Source organism: Thamnophis elegans, chromosome 7 (genome assembly GCF_009769535.1).
Source record: "Thamnophis elegans isolate rThaEle1 chromosome 7, rThaEle1.pri, whole genome shotgun sequence".
Lineage (NCBI taxonomy): Eukaryota > Metazoa > Chordata > Lepidosauria > Squamata > Colubridae > Thamnophis > Thamnophis elegans.
In genome coordinates this window covers 82,896,353-82,916,304 of record NC_045547.1, presented here as the reverse complement: position 1 = coordinate 82,916,304, position 19,952 = coordinate 82,896,353, and the positions used below count along the sequence as shown (strand labels likewise).

The 19,952-nt window shown below is 42.7% G+C and overlaps 2 protein-coding genes across 2 annotated transcripts; one reads left to right on the top strand and one right to left on the bottom strand.

Annotated features, from left to right (window-relative positions):
- Positions 1-128: 128 nt before the first annotated feature.
- On the top strand, positions 129-6,478 carry MED21 (mediator complex subunit 21). Its single transcript, XM_032221966.1, has 4 exons — positions 129-234; positions 2,275-2,389; positions 4,226-4,326; positions 6,250-6,478. Exons 1-4 carry the CDS (start codon positions 193-195, stop codon positions 6,421-6,423), a joined length of 432 nt encoding a protein of 143 aa, XP_032077857.1. The 5' UTR covers positions 129-192; the 3' UTR covers positions 6,424-6,478.
- Positions 6,479-10,698: 4,220 nt separating this feature from the next.
- LOC116511729 (phospholipase A and acyltransferase 1-like) lies at positions 10,699-16,264 on the bottom strand. Its single transcript, XM_032221895.1, has 4 exons — positions 16,196-16,264; positions 15,803-15,947; positions 13,146-13,378; positions 10,699-10,897 (listed from the first exon to the last, which is right to left on the bottom strand). Exons 1-4 carry the CDS (start codon positions 16,262-16,264, stop codon positions 10,790-10,792), a joined length of 555 nt encoding a protein of 184 aa, XP_032077786.1. The 3' UTR covers positions 10,699-10,789.
- Between the last annotated feature and the right edge of the window lie 3,688 nt (positions 16,265-19,952).

Sequence of the window (19,952 nt, the reverse complement as noted above, 5' to 3'; positions counted from 1 at the left end):
GGTGGCGCACCACCCTCTACTATACAGGTCGGGCAAGAGCGGCATCGATGACGGCGGATATTTATCCCGGAAACGAGCCGTCGGGAGAGGAAACGCTGAAGCGTTGCCTAGCAGCGCTCCCCGCCCGCTTCCGCATCCAATATAAAACGTTCCCATTGGCTGCTCGCTCTTCCTTCGAAGCGAGGAAGGGAAATGGCGGACCGTCTAACGCAGCTGCAGGACGCGGTGAATTCGGTGAGTGGGAGCCCCGTTGGGGGGGCCTAAAGGCGAGCCCCGGTCTTGCTTCGGGCTGGGCCTTTGGAGGGGTGGAACTACCTTTGCCTTTTGGGAGGGGGATTCTGGAAAATGCTCTCCTTTGTTTTATTTATTTATTTATTTATTATGTGTTTATTATTTATTCTTTGGGAATGTAAGGAGCAGAACAGGCCCATTTATTTAACTTGGGCCTTATGCTTTTCTCCCGCTCCTGAATTTGGAAGTCATTCCGTCTTCACAGAATAACAGAGCTGGAAGGGTTCCCTGGAGGTCATCTAGTCCAACCCCCTCCCCCTGCTCAGGCAGGAAGGCTTATGCCATTTCAGACAAGTCTCTTTTTTTAAAAAAAGAAACCTTCAGGGATATGGAGAACCCACAACTTCTGGAGCCAAGCCGTTCCACTGAAGGATTGAGCTGGAAGGGACCTCGGAGGTCATCTAGTCCAACCCCCTCCCCTGCTCAGGCAGGAAGCCTTATACCATTTCAGACAAGTCTCTTTTTTAAAAAAAAAACCTTCAGGGATATGGAGAACCCACAACTTCTGGAGCCAAGCCGTTCCACTGAAGGATTGAGCTGGAAGGGACCTCGGAGGTCATCTAGTCCAACCCCCTCCCCTGCTCAGGCAGGAAGCCTTATACCATTTCAGACAAGTCTCTTTTTAAAAAAAAAAAAAAATCCTTCAGGGATATGGAGAACCCACAACTTCTGGAGCCAAGCCGTTCCACTGAAGGATTGAGCTGGAAGGGACCTCGGAGGTCATCTAGTCCAACCCCCTCCCCTGCTCAGGCAGGAAGGTTTATACCATTTCAGACAAGTCTCTTTTTTAAAAAAAAACCTTCAGGGATATGGAGAACCCACAACTTCTGGAGCCAAGCCGTTCCACTGAAGGATTGAGCTGGAAGGGACCTCGGAGGTCATCTAGTCCAGTGTTTCTCAACCTTGGCAACTTGAAGATGTCCGGACTTCAACTCCCAGAATTCCCCAGCCAGCGAATGCTGGCTGGGGTATTCTGGGAGTTGAAGTCCGGACATCTTCAAGTTGCCAAGGTTGAGAAACACTGATCTAGTCCCAACAACCCCCTGGCCAAACAAACTGTCATTCCAGACCCTAAACCATCTCCGGTCTCTTCTTTTATATTGAGATTTATATTGACATTCAGTCTTTTATTAATTAAGCCCTTGAGCCATATCCAAGTGGGAAGTTCCAGAAACAAATTAATGACTAAAATTTGATATAAAGTACAATTTAAAATGGAATTGGAATAAAGTACAGCCTAAAATGAAATTGGGATAAGATTCAACAATTTAAGATATTGATAAAATATGATCTCATTTCTTAAAAATGTCCAGGGATGAAACACCCACAACATCTGGTGGCAAGCTGTTCCACTGGTTAATGGTTCTCCCTGTTAGGAAATTCCTCCTTCATTCTAAGTTGCTTCTCTCCTTGGTTAGTTTCCACCCATTGCTTCTTGTCCTGCCCTCAGGTGCCTTGGGGAATAGCTGGACGCCTTCTTCTTTGTGGCAACCCCTGAGATATTGGACAACTGCTATCCTGTCTCCCCTAGTCCTTCTTTCCATTAAATTAGACGTACCCAGTTCCTGCAACTGTTCTTCATATGTTTTAGCCTCCAGTCCCCTAGTCATCTTTGTTACTCTTCTCTGCACTCTTTCTAGAGTCTCCGCATCTTTTTTAGTTTGCAATTGTGGCTTTAATGTAAATCTATTTGTGATCCTCTAGTTTCGAAAGGTAACCATGTCAGCCTTTGAGGGGTCCTCGGGGCTCCCTTGAGTTTGCTTGTTTTCTTGCAGGTATCTCATAACCCAAAGTAGGTAACGTCATCAGTGCTAGGAGGGAAGAGTTTTGTGGAGAGGGTCCTAGCACCGATGGTGTTAACTTAGTTGGGCCATGCAACATCTGCAAGAAAAGAAGCAAGCTCAGAGAGCACCAAGGACCCCTCGTTTCAACCCTGAGCTACGAATATTCTCCCTTATTTGGCATTTTAACGTTTGTTTACAGCTCGCGGATCAATTCTGCAATGCCATTGGGGTGTTGCAGCAGTGTGCCCCCCCTGCATCCTTCAGCAACATACAGACTGCGATCAACAAAGACCAGCCCTCTAATCCCAACGAAGGCAAGTCGGCCGTATTCTCTTATTTTATTATCCAAATATTATCTGTCTGTGGGGTGGTGACCTCACCTGAACCAATGGCAAGATAGTTTCCTTTGAAAGTTTTCAGAAGGATTAGTTGCTTGAAAAAGAGACATTTCCCCTCCTTCGGCTTCTTCCTTGCCTGTCACATTACTTCCCCTTCGTCTTTATTCTTTCTTTCCCTTCCTCTTACCTTATTATAGCAATAGCAATAGCAGTTAGACTTATATACCGCTTCATAGGGCTTTCAGCCCTCTCTAAGCGGTTTACAGAGTCAGCATATCGCCCCCAACAATCCAATAGATAGATAGATAGATAGATAGATGATAGATAGATAGATAGATAGATAGATAGAGAGATGATAGATAGATATAGAGATAGATAGCAATAGCAATAGCAATAGCAGTTAGACTTATATACCGCTTCATAGGGCTTCCAGCCCTCTCTAAGCGGTTTACAGAGTCAGCATATCGCCCCCAACAATCCAATAGATAGATAGATAGATAGATAGATAGATGATAGATAGATAGATAGATAGATAGATAGATAGATGATAGATAGATAGATAGATAGATAGATAGATAGATAGCAATAGCAATAGCAATAGCAGTTAGACTTATATACCGCTTCATAGGGCTTTCAGCCCTCTCTAAGCGGTTTACAGAGTCAGCATATCGCCCCCAACAACAATCCAGGTCCTCATTTTACCCACCTCGGAAGGATGGAAGGCTGAGTCAACCTTGAGCCGGTGAGATTTGAACAGCCGAACTGCAGAATTGCAGTCAGCTGAAGTACTGCACTCTAACCACTGCGCCACCTCGGCTCTTCTTTCTTGATTTCTTTTTCTGGAAAGTGATAGAAGAATGTACGGGTAGCCCCCGACATACAACAGTTCCATTTAGTGACCCTTCATAGTTACAAGGGCACTGGAAAAGGTGACCTATGACCGTTTTTCACACTTATGACCGTTGCTCACTTGATCAAAATTCGGATGCTTGACAACTGATTCGTGTTTATGACGGTTGCAGTGTCCCAGGGTCGTGTGATCCCCGTTTGCGGCCTTCTGGCGAGCAAAGTCACGGGTGGGGAGCCAGACTCACTTAACGACCGTGCTACTAACTTAGCAGTTGCAGCGATTCACTTAACAAATGGGGCAAGAAACGTCAGTGGAGAAGCTACGTTTATTTAACCATAGTGATTCACTTAACAACTGTGGCATGGAAGGTCATAAAACAGGGCAAAATTCACTTAGCGCACGTTTCATTTGGCAACAAAAATTGTGGGCTTGATTGTGGTCGTAAGTTAAGGACTACCTATTTATATTTGTAACTGTTTGGGGCAGAGAGAAGAAATGATATAGGAATCAGAGTTATTGTCTTGGCCTTGCTCTGTTTCTGGAGTGTGATATATGCACGCAGAATGTAGGCAAGCATGTTACAAGCACACAATTCTTTTGTCTCCAAACTTTGCCATGCTTAGAACTGCTGTGTGGCCCTACTCACCGCATCCAGATTGTGTTTTGAAACACACAACTCATTTGTCCAGAGATGTTAGGAGTTAAGCAGCTATGTACCTTTAAATAATAATAATAAATCAGAAGTTTGTACCTTTATGATTTCTTTTCTTTAAATTATTCAGAGATGTGAAATTCCTTCTACACTCCAAATATTTTATCCCCAGGGGGATAAATACACAGCAAATGATTGACCATTCCTATGTAATATTAGTACATTTATTCTAAAAAAATTACTGAACAACATGGTTTTCATTAATCAAGAGCGATATATGTGATGCAATTTTTTTTTACTGCTTTTATAGAATACGCCCAGCTTTTTGCTGCATTAATTGCAAGAACAGCTAAGGATATTGATGTTTTAATAGATTCCTTGCCAAGCGAAGAATCCACAGCTACGTTACAGGTGAGAATTCAACATTCATGCACTGTGTACTGCTATATTCATTCCAGTCAGTGTATCAGAAAATGTTTGGGCGATGCTGTGTAATTTTTGTTTGATAGTAGCATAAATTCATGCTTTTAAAAGATTGCTGGCATTTACTACGAAGCTGATTAGTTTCAATGCCACCCATTTCCAATTTTTTTTCCCCAATTTATTGGCATTTGTATGCCACCCACTCCCAGTGGGACTCTGGGCGGCTTACAGGCAAAAACAACATATTAAAAAATTAAGATAATACAAATATTAAAAATCAACAACATGCATACAGTTGGAGTGGGGCTGGATACTAATCAACAGCCCCGGGCCTGCCGGAACAGCCAGGTCTTTGTGGCTTTACGGAAGGCCGGAAGAGTAGTGAGGGTCCAGATATCTACGGGGAGATCGTTCCAGAGGGTCGGAGCAGCAACAGAGAAGGCCCTTCCCCGGGGACCCGCCAACCGACATTGACCGGCCGACGGCACCCGGAGGAGGCCCAATCTGTGCGATCTTATTGGTCGTTGGGAGGTAAATGGCAGGAGGCGGTCTCTCAGGTAGCCAGGTCATAAACCAGGAAGGGCTTTAAAAGTAACAACTAGCACCTTGAAGCGCGTTTGGAGACCAATGGGGAGCCAGTGCAGCTCGCGGAGGATAGGTGTAACATGGGTGTATCTAGGTACACCCAATATCGCTCGCGCGGCTGCATTCTGGACCAGCTGCAGTCTTCGAACACACTTTAGGGGCAGCCCCATGTAGAGCACGACACCCATTTTGACTTTACTTAGCTAATACATTAGACAGTTGAACGCCAAAAACAAATATGGAATCTTACAACATAAACGGTGTAAAATAGGATCATTTTTGGTAAAATTTCACTTTTTGGTAATGTCATTATTGTACACAGTGGATACCACTTTTCAGACAATCATATGTATGCACTAAATGTCACTAGATTTGACGAGGCCTTCAACTACACTTTTATGTGGGATTTTTATATTCAGTTTGGATGCTTGCACCCAGAATTTGGAATAGTGAAAATATTCATCTGGTTACTGCTAAATAAAAGATAAACAGGAAGTAAAAGTTTTTGCCAGCATCTCAGCTGTTTGCAGAACAGTTTTTGGTTTTTGAAGGTGGATTGCAATATCTTGCAAAATTGCTTCAATCCCGATATTTAGCTAACTTCCTGTTGTTGTTTTTTAAATAACAGTAAACTCTATTGCAACGTTTAACTGAAAATACTTCTATTCCACCTTTCTGTGAACGTTAAACTATGAAAACTCTTTAAGATAGTAGCACTAAGCAAAAACAGCAAACCCCCAAGCAAATCAACGAATTCTTCATATGTTTCAGCCTCCAATCCCCTAATCTTCTTTGTTGCTCTTCTATACACTCTTTCTAGAGTCTCCACATCTTTTTTACATTGTGGCGACCAAAACTGGATGCAGGATTCCAAGTGTGGCCTTACCAAGGCTTCGTAAATTAACCCTTCACATGATGATCTTGATTCTATCCCTCTGTTGATGCAGCCTAGAACTGTGTTGGCTTTTCTGGAAGCTGCTGCACACGGCTGGCTCCTATTTAAATGGTTGTCCACCAGGATTCCAAGATCCCTCTCTTAAATACATTTTGTCTCCTTCTGAATTATGTAAACATGCAAAGTGTTGAAACCAAATTACTAATACAGAAGCTTTAAAAAAACCCTGAAGGACAAACATTTTGACTCCTCCTGAATTATATAAACATGAGGTGTTACAAAGGATTGTATCATCAAAAGGTTACATTGCAGGAAACGTAGGAAGAGGATAACCGTTCCCCCACCCCCACCCCTCTTTGAAGAAGAAAAAACCCACCCAGTGAAGTTTTAAAAAGTATTCACCCAAAAGTTTTGTCCTGTTGAACCCGCAGGCTGCCAACTTGTATCGTTTGGAGGAGGAGAATCACGAGGCGGCCGCCCGTCTCGAAGAAGTGGTCTATCGGGGAGACTTGCTCTTGGAAAAAATACAGAGTGCCTTAGCCGACATCGCCCAGTCCCAGTTAAAGACTCGCAGTGGCACCCGTAGCCAAACTCTCCCGGAATAACTGTGGCCTGCGGCAAGGCTTCAGCCGTGGCACAGGCGCCACAGATGTGATTTGGGTGCAAAACGAAGAGAGAAACGAGCATCGAACACGATTCTGGGGCCTTAATCCCCAGAACTATTCATGAGACACTGCTCTGCGTACAAGATGACAGTCTGGGAAGGTTCCTAGGAATTTCAGTTCCATTTAACCGTTACGTCCAAGCCTGAAACTTCGATTGGCTTTCTGGTGAACCTACAAGGCCTCGTCTCCTGCAAAGATCGTGCCGACCACCATGCAATATTTTACAGTAAATTGAAAGGGGTGGAAATGTTTGTTTGGATATTTTGTTTCTCACTGAAGGATACTGTAAAATCTCCATTCCATCCCCATTCCAGGGGAAGGATACTGCAAAATCCCCATTTCCTTCCAAACAGCTGGGACCTGGGAAGCAGAGAATAGATGGGGGACAGGCCAATCAGAGGTGGTATTTACCAGTTCTCCGAATTCCTCAAAATTTTTGCTACCGGTTCTCCAGAACTGGTCAGAACTTTCTGAATACCACCTCTGCCCTGGCCCCATCTCTGTCTCCAACACAGAGCCCTCATCAGAGCCTTCCCCAGATTCCAGGACTGGCCCAGGTTCCTCCCCAAACTCCTCGCTGTCTGAGTCTGCCATTGGCAGGCCACAACATGTGGCCCCAGATTAGCACCCCATTTACCGAGCCTTAGCGGTGGCTTAACATCAACTGGAAGAGCTTAATGGGCAACTGTCTTGGGCAAGAGAAACAAGAGCCTCGTGCTTACCATCCAGTCACCATCAATTGTGTATTAACTGGAAATTCCGTAGAATGGTGGGGCAGGGGGGGGAGCCTTCTGGAAAACTTTGAAGCAGTGTCAAAATTTGTATACAATTTCACTTAGAAATGCCACGATTGTGTATGCTGATTACTAGTATGGTCTGCTTTGGGCCTTGAGTGAAAAGGTTCTGGGGAAACAGGAGGTTTCCTGCCTTTTCCACACAGCATATAACTGGTTAAATTCATTGACTCACGACTGAATAGAAGCCGAAATATGGAACGAACGAACCCCTGTTAGAACTACTGTCTTTTTCACGATAGTATTGGGTTTACGTGAATAAAGGTTTGGTGTTGCATTAATCATGTATTTTTTAAGTTCCATTCAATACAGAGTAAGGCGTAACATAAGGGTAGTCCAGTTGAATTTGGAGTTGCTATATAGAAATCAGATCTTTTTCCAGACCTCTTGTTTCTACTTCTCTGATTTATGAAAAGGAACAAATGAAAGGATATTAAACATCAGATGAATGGATCTGTTTTAAGGATCTGTTAAAGAAACTGTGATGAAAACAACACAGAACAAAAAAACAACCTCTCAACCCTTTAAAACTATTGATTTAATCTCTTCAAGCGCATTCCCCCAGAATACTGAAGAACAAGCTCGCCAGTTACATTTTTGCTAATATGTTCTACTAGCTGGATACCCGTGCTTCGCGATGAAACTATGTGGGCAATGGAGGAGAAATTTAGTTCACAATCCGTTGGCGCAGTGGAGGTTAGTGATTAAAACACATAAGGGAATATCACCCCCGCCACCTTCAGTCCGGAAGCAATTCCATAGGTGGAAAGCATAGACATTTTGGTGAGGTACCGATGTTTAGTACTGTAAGGAGCCCCAGACCGCTCCTGAGTGAAGGAGTGGAACGTCTGCCAGTGTGAACTGAGGTAACGGAATGTGAGGCAACTGGCTGTTGGAACAGAGTTCTTTTCAGGTGAGGAGGGGGAGTAGAACTCCTTAGCATCAGAGCGTGTTAATATAAAGCAATTGGCAGTTGGAACAGAGTTCTTTTCAGGTGAGGAGGAGGAGTAGAACTCCTTAGCATCAGAGCATGTTAATTACTTTATTTAAAAATACTAATGATCTGATGGTCATTTCAAAAAAATCCTTTCTTAGGGAGCACCTAGAAGCCAAGAGAAACATATGTGCCCAATTTTAAGTTTGTAGGCTTTATGGTTCTGGAGATTTCGTGATGAGTGATATTTGCCTTTTATATATCTATATATCTATCTATAGATGACGAATGAGACTTCGTCGAAACGTCGCCAAGACACCTCCAATTTTACGCGGGAGAAAACCCGAATAATCAAAGACCTACATACTAACACCCGCGAAAACCTCAGCCACTTTAAACCCCTCCTATTTTTACATGAAACACAAACCCCCAACCAATCAGAACACAGCCAAGCTCCCACCCAATCAGCTCAACCCCCCACTGGCAGTTAAAAGGAAGAAACAGCCGTGATCTCACATTGCTCCTGGAAGCACGAAGCCTGAAGATGACGAATGAGACTTCGTCGAAACGTCACCAAGACACCTCCAATTTTACGCGGGAGAAAACCCGAATAACTAAAGACCTACATACTAACACCCGCGAAAACCTCAGAAAACATCTATATGTATGTATGTTTGTTTGTTTGTTAGTTAAATTTCTAGGCCGCCCAATCTGGGCGGCTTACAAAGAAAGAAAAAAAGAAAAGAAAAAAATTAGAAATTCCCAACAGGCATACAATTCTAATCGGGGCTGGACCTTAACAATAAGGTCAACAGCCCCAGGCCTGCTGGAACAGCCACGTTTTAACGGCTTTCCTGAAGGCCATGAGAGTGGGTAAGGTCCGGATCTCTGGGGGTAGCTGGTTCCACAGGGTCGGAGCAGCCACAGAGAAGGCTCTCCTCCGGGGGCCTGCCAGCCGACACTGTCCGGCTGACGGCATCCAAAGGAGGCCCAATCTGTGGGATCTTATCGGCCGTTGGGAGGTGTGTGGCAGTAGGTATATATATATATATATGCAACCTAGGTCATTAAGTGTATGATTCAATGTGTTCTATGAATTAAAAAAAATAAGCTAAGCAAGTGAAAGCTAAATTAACTACAGCTCCATAAAGTGTTTTTCTATTACTGAAAATAAAGGAAAAGTGAATCACAAACTGAAATTAAAGTCTCTCTTAGAGGTTGTTTTCTTGACAACGACACAAAGAATAGAAAGGAATTCTTTATTGGCCGAGTGTGATTGGACACACAAGGAATTTGTCTCCGGTGCAAGGTCTCGGTGTACATACAAGCGACAAGCGATAAATCATAATGATAAGATACAGTCCTCATAAATCGGTGATAACCACAGGATACTAAACAATCAACATAAATCATAAAATGAAAAGTGATGAGGCTAAGGTCATAGGAAAGATGAGAAGGATAGTAGTAATACAGCCTTAGTAGGTAGTTTGACAATGTTGTGGGAAGGAGTTGTTTGGCAGAGTGATGGCCTGGGGGAGGAAAAACACTCTCCTTGTTTATCTAATTGTTTTTGGCATGCTGTGCAATATTAATGGGCTCCTATCCAAGCCCTAAGGAGATCTGATTCTTTGTAGTTTTATAGGATTTAACATCTATATCGTAGCATCTAGCTCATACCTATCCCAAGTTGTGTAGTTCAATTTATTGTGATGGCTGGGAAATGTTGGGATTTTTAAATGTCCCTGGAGATTCTCAACCATCCAGGTCATGGTTGTCCCAAAGATGCTTCCCCCCCCCCCCCCAAAAAAAAAGGCAACTGGACTTTCTTTGAAGACGTTTCTCTTCTCATCCAAGAAGCTTCCTGCAGAAAGCACAGCTCCCGACTTCTCAATGAAAGAAGAAGACTGGCTAATTTCACAACGGACGTTTTGTGAAAGAGAGAGTGGAAAGCAAAATTTCCAAGAGCTGAAATCCCTTCTGGCCCACAGAAGCATTGGAACAGATCACAGAATATTGTAAAGAAAGGCACACAGCAGAGCTGAAGAATCTGCTTGGATGAGAAGCGAAACTTCTTCAAGGAAAAAGCCAGAAAGTCCAGTTGCCGCTTGAAAAAAAGCACCTCTGGGACTGAGATTTTTAAGTTCAGGTGTGTTAAAAGTTGCCAACTTTGGGAAACACCAACCTAAACAAAATTTAAGTTCTCAAATTCCCTCCTATTTTTATCAAAGCGCTAGCTGAGTATTATCAAAATACCCGGCTTTGCCCGGGTATTTATTTATAGGGGGAAAATGTCCCTACCAAATGTAATTTCTAATGTTGGATTTTCCCCCTTATCAGAGGGAGCCCCCTTGGGGAGGACTGTGAAGCCATGGCAACTCCAGTGCGCTGTACAGTAGAAGCCATTTTACACCAGTAGAGTAGAAGCCGTTTTAAGGCACATCAGGCTGTATCTTAACAGAACACACACCCCAAGAGGTGTTAGGGGTGTCTTACCCGCACAATATTTTTTTTCTTGAAAAAAACTGGTTTTATTTAATCCCATAAGCAAGATTTGATCCATGTGAGTGAGACTGAAGGCTCACCGCTTTCTCTGGAAGCCTTGACCACCTCCACAGTCGCCCTCAGCTAGGTATCTTCTGACCTCCTGCTCGAAAGCTCGATCTACAGTAAAGTAAAATCTTTCTGCCTTTAAAAGAAAAAAGAGAGAGAGAAATTTGTCAGGTATCCACCATGTTCAGTCCAAATATTTAGTTCTAAACATTCAATGAGGTAACATTTTTAATGCCTTCTCCCCAATCCTAGTTAACAACCATTTGGGTTGTCGTGACTATATATACTTTTTAAAAAGAGGGTTAATAAGAGCTCAAGTTTCCTCCTGTACTTTTAGGGTGCTATTTTACACCTCTCTCTCTCTCTCTCTCTCTCTCTCTCTCTCTCTCTCTCCTCTCTCTCCTCTCCTCTCTCTCTCTCCTCTCCTCTCTCTCTCTCTCTCTCTCTCTCTCCTCCCTCCCTCCCTCCCTCCTTCTCTCTCTTTCAAGAGAGAGAGAGCTTAAAAAGTTGCCCAAAACGTCAAATTGCGCAAGATTTGAAACAAGGACACACTTGGATTCAGCCTGAGTGATCATCAGAATGCAGAAAACCCTGATTTAATTTAGAGGAGGCAAATGTAGGAAAGGTTTATATTCCTTGCAGCTTTGGGACGACCATGACCTGGATGACGGAGAATCTCCACAGACTTTTACCTATGCAATTTGGGATGGACACCCTCGGAATGGTTGTGGGAGAAGGAATGGATTTCCAGAGGAAAAAATTGCAGATTACAGGAACCATTTGCACCACTCAGGTGACACCAAAGACACAGATAAAACCTCCCAAGTGGCCTCAACGACCCTCTAAAAGGATGCAAATGACCAGCTGTCTGCAAGGAATATAAATCCTTCCATTCCCCACCATCCAGACAGATCTGAAGAAGCTTCTTGGATGAGAAGCGAAACGTCTTCAAAAGAAAAACCAAGGAAGTCCAGTTGATGCCACCGAGCTGGGTTCCTGAATTCCATTGGAAGCTATAAATATAATCCAAATTAGAAGCCTGCAAACTCTACTGGTTTATTCTTGTGGGTTTTTTTGCGGGGGGGGGGGAGAGTCCAAACTATTCTAGAAAGTTAAAACCCACCCCTCTCCTAGAAAAATAACTAAACATACAAATATATATTCAAGAGTGAGATATAAAAAGGGGGAAAACCATAGTTAGCATAGATAAGGGAAGGGAATAAGAAATGATACTAGATTATATTCGGGTGTGCGGAAATACCATCCCAAGGAAGCATAAATTGAGATTTGAAAGAGACACCTATAACAACAGAAAAAGAAAGGGAGAGAGGAGGAGAGAATGAGAGGAAGAGGAGAGAAGGAAGATAGAGGTAAGGAGAGGAGGATGGAAGGGAGAGAAAGAGAAGGAGAGAGGGTAGGAAGGGGAAGAGTAGGAGTAGGAGAAAGGGAAGAAGGAAGGGGAAGGAGAGGAGGATGAAAGGGAGAGAGAGAAGGAGAGAGGGTAGGAAGGGGAAGAGTAGGATTAGGGGAGAGGTAAGGGAAGAAGGAAGGGGAAGGAGAGGAGGATGGAAGGGAGAGAAAGAAGGAGAAAGGGTAGAAAGAGGAAGAGTAGGATTAGGGGAGAGGTAAGGGAAGAAGGAAGGGGAAGGAGAGGAGGATGGAAGGGAGAGAAAGAGCAGGAGAGAGGGTAGGAAGGGGAAGAGTAGGATTAGGGGAGAGGTAAGGGAAGAAGGAAGGGGAAGGAGAGGAGGATGGAAGGAAGAGAGAGAAGGAGAGAGGGTAGGAAGGAGAGGAGGATGGAAGGAAGAGAAAGAGAAGGAGAGAGGGTAGGAAGGGGAAGAGTAGGAGAAAGGGAAGGGAAGAAGGAAGGGGAAGGAGAGGAGGATGGAAGGAAGAAGAAGAGAAGGAGAAAGGGTAGAAAGAGGAAGAGTAGGATTAGGGGAGAGGTAAGGGAAGAAGGAAGGGGAAGGAGAGGAGGATGGAATGGAGAGAAAGAGAAGGAGAGAGGGTAGGAAGGGGAAGAGTAGGAGTAGGAGAAAGGGAAAAAGGAAGGGGAAGGAGAGGAGGATGGAAGGAAGAGAAAGAGAGGGGAAGAGAGGAGTAGGGGAGATGGAAGGGAAGAAGGAAGGGGAAGGAGAGGAGGAAGGAAGTAGAGAAGGGAGGGATAGAGAAAAGAAAGGGAAAATAAAGTGGTGTTACAACAGGCGGAAGGGATGGTAAATAAAGCAACCCAAACTGTATATTATAATCTATTAAATGGACAAATGTGTAAGAATGACACATGTAAAGATGAATAACTATTATGTGAATGTATACTTACAATGGTATGTAAGAGAATAAAAAAGAAATTGCCGGGGGGGGGGAGCCGACTTGGGGAATCTCACCTGGTCAGACAGAGCCCTGTCGTATCTCATCAAGGTGGCGAAGTGCTCGCAGTTTGCGTTGGCCGGGTTGTATCTGAGCACCTTGTTCTCCATACTCCGAGCTCTTCTCACCACACAAGCGGGATCCAAAGGGGGATATTTCCGGTCGAATTTGTTCCACACGGCGGTTTTCAGGACTCCTGGGACGTCCTTGATTTTTTCCTTCCGGACTTTAAACTTAAGCCCTTCGACCGCTGAGAAGAGAGAGACGTTGAGACGGTGCCCTTCAGAAATGGTTGCATAAATTGACCCCAGAAAATGCACTCCTTATTAAGCACTTATATAAGTTATAGAAAAAATGTATAAATCATTTTTTTTTTAAAAAGAAATGATTTTGTTCCCGTCCCTATACCAGAGACCCAAGTCTCCCAGAAGTCCTTCATTTCCAACCGCTCGAAACTATAACAGCACTCAAAAAAGTGGCTTTTGACCAGGTTTCACACGGTCCAAATCCAGGCATTTGGTGACTAACTCGCATTTCTGACGGTGGCAGTGTCCCGGAGGTCACGTGATCCCCTTTTGCGACCTTCTGACAAGCAAAGTCGAGGGGGAACCAGATTCACTTAACAACCGTGTTCCTTACTTAACAAGTGCAGTGATTCACTTAACAACTGTGGCAAGACAGGTCGTAAAACGGGACAACATTAACTTAACAGCTGTCTTTCCTAGCGACAGACATTTTGGGCTCAAGTGTGTGTGTGTGTGTGTGTGTGTGTGTGTGTGAGAGAGAGAGAGAGAGAGAGATACTATATTATAGATAGATACTGTAGGGGAGAGAGAGATGATACATATATACATACATACATACATACATACATACATACATACATACATAGATGATAGATAGATAGATAGATAGATAGATAGATAGATAGATAGATAGATAGATAGATAGATAGATGATACTGTATGAAAGAGAGATATGAAAGAGATAGATAGATGATAGATAGATACTGTATGAAAGAGAGATTAGATAGATAGATAGATAGATAGATAGATAGATAGATAGATAGATAGATAGATAGATAGATGATACTGTATGAAAGAGAGATATGAAAGAGATAGATAGATGATAGATAGATACTGTATGAAAGAGAGATTAGATAGATAGATAGATAGATAGATAGATAGATAGATAGATAGATAGATAGATAGATAGATACTGTATGAAAGAGAGAGATATAGATAGATAGATGATAGATAGATAGATAGATAGATAGATAGATGAAACTATGAAAGAGATATGAAAGATAGATGATAGATAGATACTGTATGAAAGAGAGAGATATAGATAGATAGATAGATAGATAGATAGATAGATAGATAGATACTGTATGAAAGAGAGAGAGAGAGAGAGAGATACTGTATGAAAGATGATAGATAGATAGATAGATAGATAGATAGATAGATAGATAGATAGATAGATAGATAGATAGATAGATAGATAGATAGATAGATGATACTGTATGAAAGAGAGAGATATGATAGGTAGGTAGGTAGGTAGGTAGGTAGATAGATATTGTAGGAGGGAGAGAGAGAGAGACTGTCCATGGGGGAGCCTGATTCGCTTAAGAACAAGGTTGCTAACCTATCAACCACAGTGATTCGCTTAACAAATGTGGCCAGAAAAGGTCGTAAAATGGGTCACTGAACAAATGTCCTGCTTAACGACAGAAATTTTGGGCTTGGTTGTGGTCGTATGTCGAGGACTCCCTGTACTGAAAAAGAATGCTCTTTGGCTTATTACACTGAAAATTCAGTTTGGTAATATGTCGTCCCACATTATTTTTTAAAATTAAATAAAAAATTGACCCCCGTATGCATCATCCAATGTCACACAGCCCTGCCTTGTTCTTCTATGAGATCTCATGAGGTCCAGTCTAAGAATGCTGGATTGTTCCGATCTCGAGAGATTTCACCGTCCCTGAACATTTCAGGTGGTTGCGTATTTCTTTCCAAGGTTTGGAAGGAGCTCCATCCTTCGAAAATGTATAGATGTTTTTTTTTTCCCAATTTGCAAAATGCGGATGCCGCAGGGATTAAGCCCTGGGAAATAGCCAGGGACCTCAAAACTCAGAAAAACTTACTGTAAGGGGAATCATTTTATGGATGGTTAGAGAATAAATATAAGAATTAGAAATAAAAGTAGATGAGTAAAAATATGGAAAATGTATTAATAGAGTTAAATAAATCAAGAAGAGGATTGTTACAATATTTGACTCTTAAGGCAGTGTTTCTCAACCTTGTCAACTTGAAGTCCTGTGGACTTCAACTCCCAGAATCCCCCAGCCAGCATAGTGAATTCTGGGAGTTGAAGTCCACAGGACTTCAAGTTGACAAGGTTGAAAAACCCTGCGCTTAAGGTAATGGTATTAAGCTAAGAATTTAAATAATGAACACGATTGCAAATTTTAATTGTTATTGCATTAAATCTTTGTACCCGGACGAGACACGGTTTAATGGAGGATGGATCGTTTGTATTAAAATAAAATTTTAAAAAATTCAAAAAAAAGGAAGCTTATTTTGTTTTCAGGTGAACCTGCCCACCTTGAGTTCCCAGAGGGGAAAGTAGGACGTGTACCTGTAGGGAAATGGATCATAAAATACTTTTCTCTTACGTGGCCAGGCGAAATGCACGACTTCCTCCTCGCCTACGTAGATACCCCAATGCTGAAATCCAAGCATCTGAAATTGGATCATATCTCCAAGTTTTGGGAGATCTCCGTTTTGAAAGACATGTTCTACATCTTTTTTGATCCCAGCCTGTGTAGAAATTCCGGGAAAGAAAGAAATAACATCCAAGAAAAGAAAGGGACAAAAATGGATTCCAATAAAGTATCGATATATGTTTCAAGGGCAGGTAAAGTAAATAAAGATATTTATTTGTCCAGTCGTTCAAATTCTATGTTATGCTAAAATATAACTTTGGTCTCGATTTGAAATGGTTTCCAATAATAAAGTATCCATAAAATGTTTCATTAGCAGGCAAAGTAACCTGATTCTAAACTCACCCACAAGAGATTCATTTTTAATTCAAATTCTACGTTAGCTAAGTTATAATTTGGGTCTCGATTTGACATCGATTCCAATAATAAAGTATCCATAAAATGTTTCATTAGCAGGCAAAGTAACCTGATTTTAAACTCACCCACAAGAGATTCATTTTTAATTCAAATTCTACGTTAGCTAAGATATAATTTTGGTCTCGATTTGAAATGGACTCCAATAAAGTATCAATAAACATTTCAATGGCAGGTAAAGTAAATAAAGATATTTAGTTGTCCAGTTGTTCAAATTCTAGGTTATGCTAAGATATAATTAAAGGCATTATAAAGGGATCTGATAAAATCTCATATGAAGATCTCACTCACCACCAAGTTCCAAAGGAATTCCATCTCTGGATTTTGTCGTCTCCTCCTCCTCCTCCTCCTCCTCCTCCTCCTCCTCCTCCTTCTTGTTCTCCTCCTCCTTCTTCTTGTTCTCCTCCTCCTCCTCCTCCTCCTCCTCTTCTTCTTCCTCCTCCTCCTTCTGGTTCTCCTCCTCCTCCTCCTTCTGGTTCTCCTCCTCCTCCTCCTCCTCCTCCTGGTTCTCCTCCTCCTCCTCCTCCTCCTCCTCCTCCTCCTCCTCCTCCTCCTCCTCCTCCTCCTCCTCCTCCTCCTCCTCCTCCTGGTTCTTCTGGTTTTTCTTCTGGTTCTTCTTCTTCTTCTGGTCCTCCTCCTCCTTCTCCTTCTCTTCTTCTATGCTTTTTCTTCTGGTTCTTCTTCTTCTGGTTCTCCTTCTCCTACTCCTCCTACTCCTTTTTCTCCTCCTCCTTTTTCTCTTCCTCCTCCTCCTCCTCCTCCTCCTCCTCCTCCTCCTCCTCCTCCTCCTCCTCCTTCTTGTTCTCCTCCTCCTTCTTCTTGTTCTCCTCCTCCTCCTCCTCCTCCTCCTCTTCTTCTTCCTCCTCCTTCTTGTTCTCCTCCTCCTCCTCCTCCTCTTCTTCTTCCTCCTCCTCCTTCTGGTTCTCCTCCTCCTCCTCCTCCTCCTGTTTCTCTTCCTCCTCCTCCTCCTTCTGGTTCTCCTCCTCCTCCTTCTTCTCCTCCTCCTCCTTCTGGTTCTTCTGGTTTTTCTTCTGGTTCTTCTTCTTCTTCTGGTCCTCCTTCTCCTTCTCTTCTTCTATGCTTTTTCTTCTGGTTCTTCTTCTTCTGGTTCTCCTTCTCCTACTCCTCCTACTCCTTTTTCTCCTCCTCCTTTTTCTCTTCCTCCTCCTCCTCCTCCTCCTTCTTCTTGTTCTCCTCCGTCTCCTCCTCCTTCACAATACACCGAGCTTCTAAGTTTCTGCCAAGAATCTCCTGTATTCTCTCTTGTTACGCACCAAGAAAAAAAGAAACAAACTCTTTACAACGGCATTTATAACAGCAATTGCTTAGTGCAAAAGTCTACTCACCCAACCCCTCCCAGGGCTCTCGGGAAAATCATAAATATCATGGATCATAAAAACTACAATTCATGGCCTTTGTGAATCCTTCGGTTCTTTCACTTACAGCCACGCTGCCTTGGATTTCAATTCGGTATCGCGCCTGGTATCTCGGCTGGTATTTTGACCCTCCCGCAAGTTCCTCATTCCTCCTTACAAGACACATTGGTCATTATCACCAGATTATTGTCTGCTGGACCACAAGAGTGGTGTGGTGGCCTAGAGGCGGCTCTGTCGCCTGACAATCAGGAGGCTGTGCGTTCGATCCTAAGCGGAGGCAGATATTTCTCTCTCTGGGCACAACGAGAATATATACGCCGAACAAAACTCCACATCGGCAACAGGAAGAGCATCTGGCCAGTAAAGGCTTTTCTTGCTCCATTCAGTTGCCCAGATTCCACCCCGCAAGGGATTACGGGGGTCATTAAAAGAAGAGGCTGTGCCACCACCTGAGCAGGTTGTGGTTTGTGTTCAAACCGCACACCCTTCTCCAATCTGCCTTTTTCCAGATTGTAATGGATCTCAAGCCTGCGTCCCTCAGCATTTCGGTGGAGACCATATCAACTCCCTTGGGATGACCATTGTCTTCTTCCTAAGGCCTGGGCTTGCTTTTACTCAAATGTTTGTTTCTGGCCGAATCCCGATTCTTATTCAGTGGGATATTGATAGTCCTCAATGTACGACCCCAACTCACCCTCAAATTACTAAGCGAGACAGTTGTTCAGTGAATATTTGACTCCTGGTAACTGTCTTTTACAGAATTTAGTAGGTTCAATTTTGGATTTGTTTTATTCCAGGCTGGATGTCCCTCTCTGGTTTTGGGTCAAATGTCGACTTCTAACTTGAATTCTAACTTCTCCCACTTCTGGTTCTGGTTGCAGAACCTGTTCTACAGTTTCTTTCCTGGGTTTTTCTTTTTTTTCTATTTTCTTTTGCCCCTTGGCCTCTATCCATTTCCAGGTAGCACTCTGTCCTCAATTTCAAAATCTGGCCAAGCCTGAAATATCCACACTGTACATTTTTCATGCCACAGGTCACGCATAAGAAATCTTGTTTATATGGATGCTGGAAACACCATTGAGTATTTGACTCTGTGTGGCCATCTTTAGAGGGTGGCTCAGCGGCTAAGACGCTGAGCTTGTCGATCAGAAAGGTCGGCAGTTCGGTGGTTCGAATCCCTAGGGGTGTGTGCCATGAAAATACAGAAATGAAATAAATGACTTTTAAATCAATCTAAATAAATATCTATCTATCATCTATCTATCTATCTATCTATCTATCTATCTATCTATCTATCTATCTATCTATCTATCTACCTACCTACCTACCTACCTACCTCTCTCTCTCTCTCTCTCTCTCTCTATCTATCTATCCATCTATCTATCTATCTTACAATATCTATCTATCTATCTATCTATCTATCTATCTATCTATCTATCTATCTATCATCTAATCTATCTACAGTATCTATCTACCATCCATCCATCCATCCATCCATCCATCCATCCATCTATCTATCTATCTATCTATCTATCTATCTATCTATCTATCTATCTATCTATCTACCATCCATCCATCCATCCATCCATCCATCCATCCATCTACAGTATCTATCTATCTATCTATCTATCTATCTATCTATCTATCTATCTATCTATCATCTAATCTATCTACAGTATCTATCTACCATCCATCCATCCATCCATCCATCCATCCATCCATCCATCCATCCATCTATCTATCTATCTATCTATCTATCTATCTACCATCCATCCATCCATCCATCCATCTACAGTATCTATCTATCTATCTATCTATCTATCTATCTATCTATCTATCTATCTATCTATCTATCTATCTCTCTCTCTCTCTCTATCTATCTATCTATCTATCTATCTATCTATCTATCTATCTATCTATCTATCTATTGCTGTTCGTGTTTATGTTCCAGCATTAACTCTGAAATGCCTCAAGCAATTTCAACCAAACTTGGTACACAGATGACTTACTCTCTGGAAAAAGACACTGTGGGAGTAAGACACCCTTAACACCCCTCGGGGTGTGTGTTCTGTTAAGATGCACCCTGTTGTGCCTTCAAATGGCTTCTACTGTGCAGCACAGTGGAGTTGCCGTGGTAACAGCTTCACAGTACTCCACAAGGGGGCTCCCTCTGATAAGGGGGAAAATCCAACATTAGAAATTACGTTTGGTCCGGCCATTTTCCCCTTATAAATAAATAGTCAGGTTATCAGCTAGTTTGATATAAAAACAAGCAAATAAATACAAATGAATAAGAGTTGTGTTCCATGAAA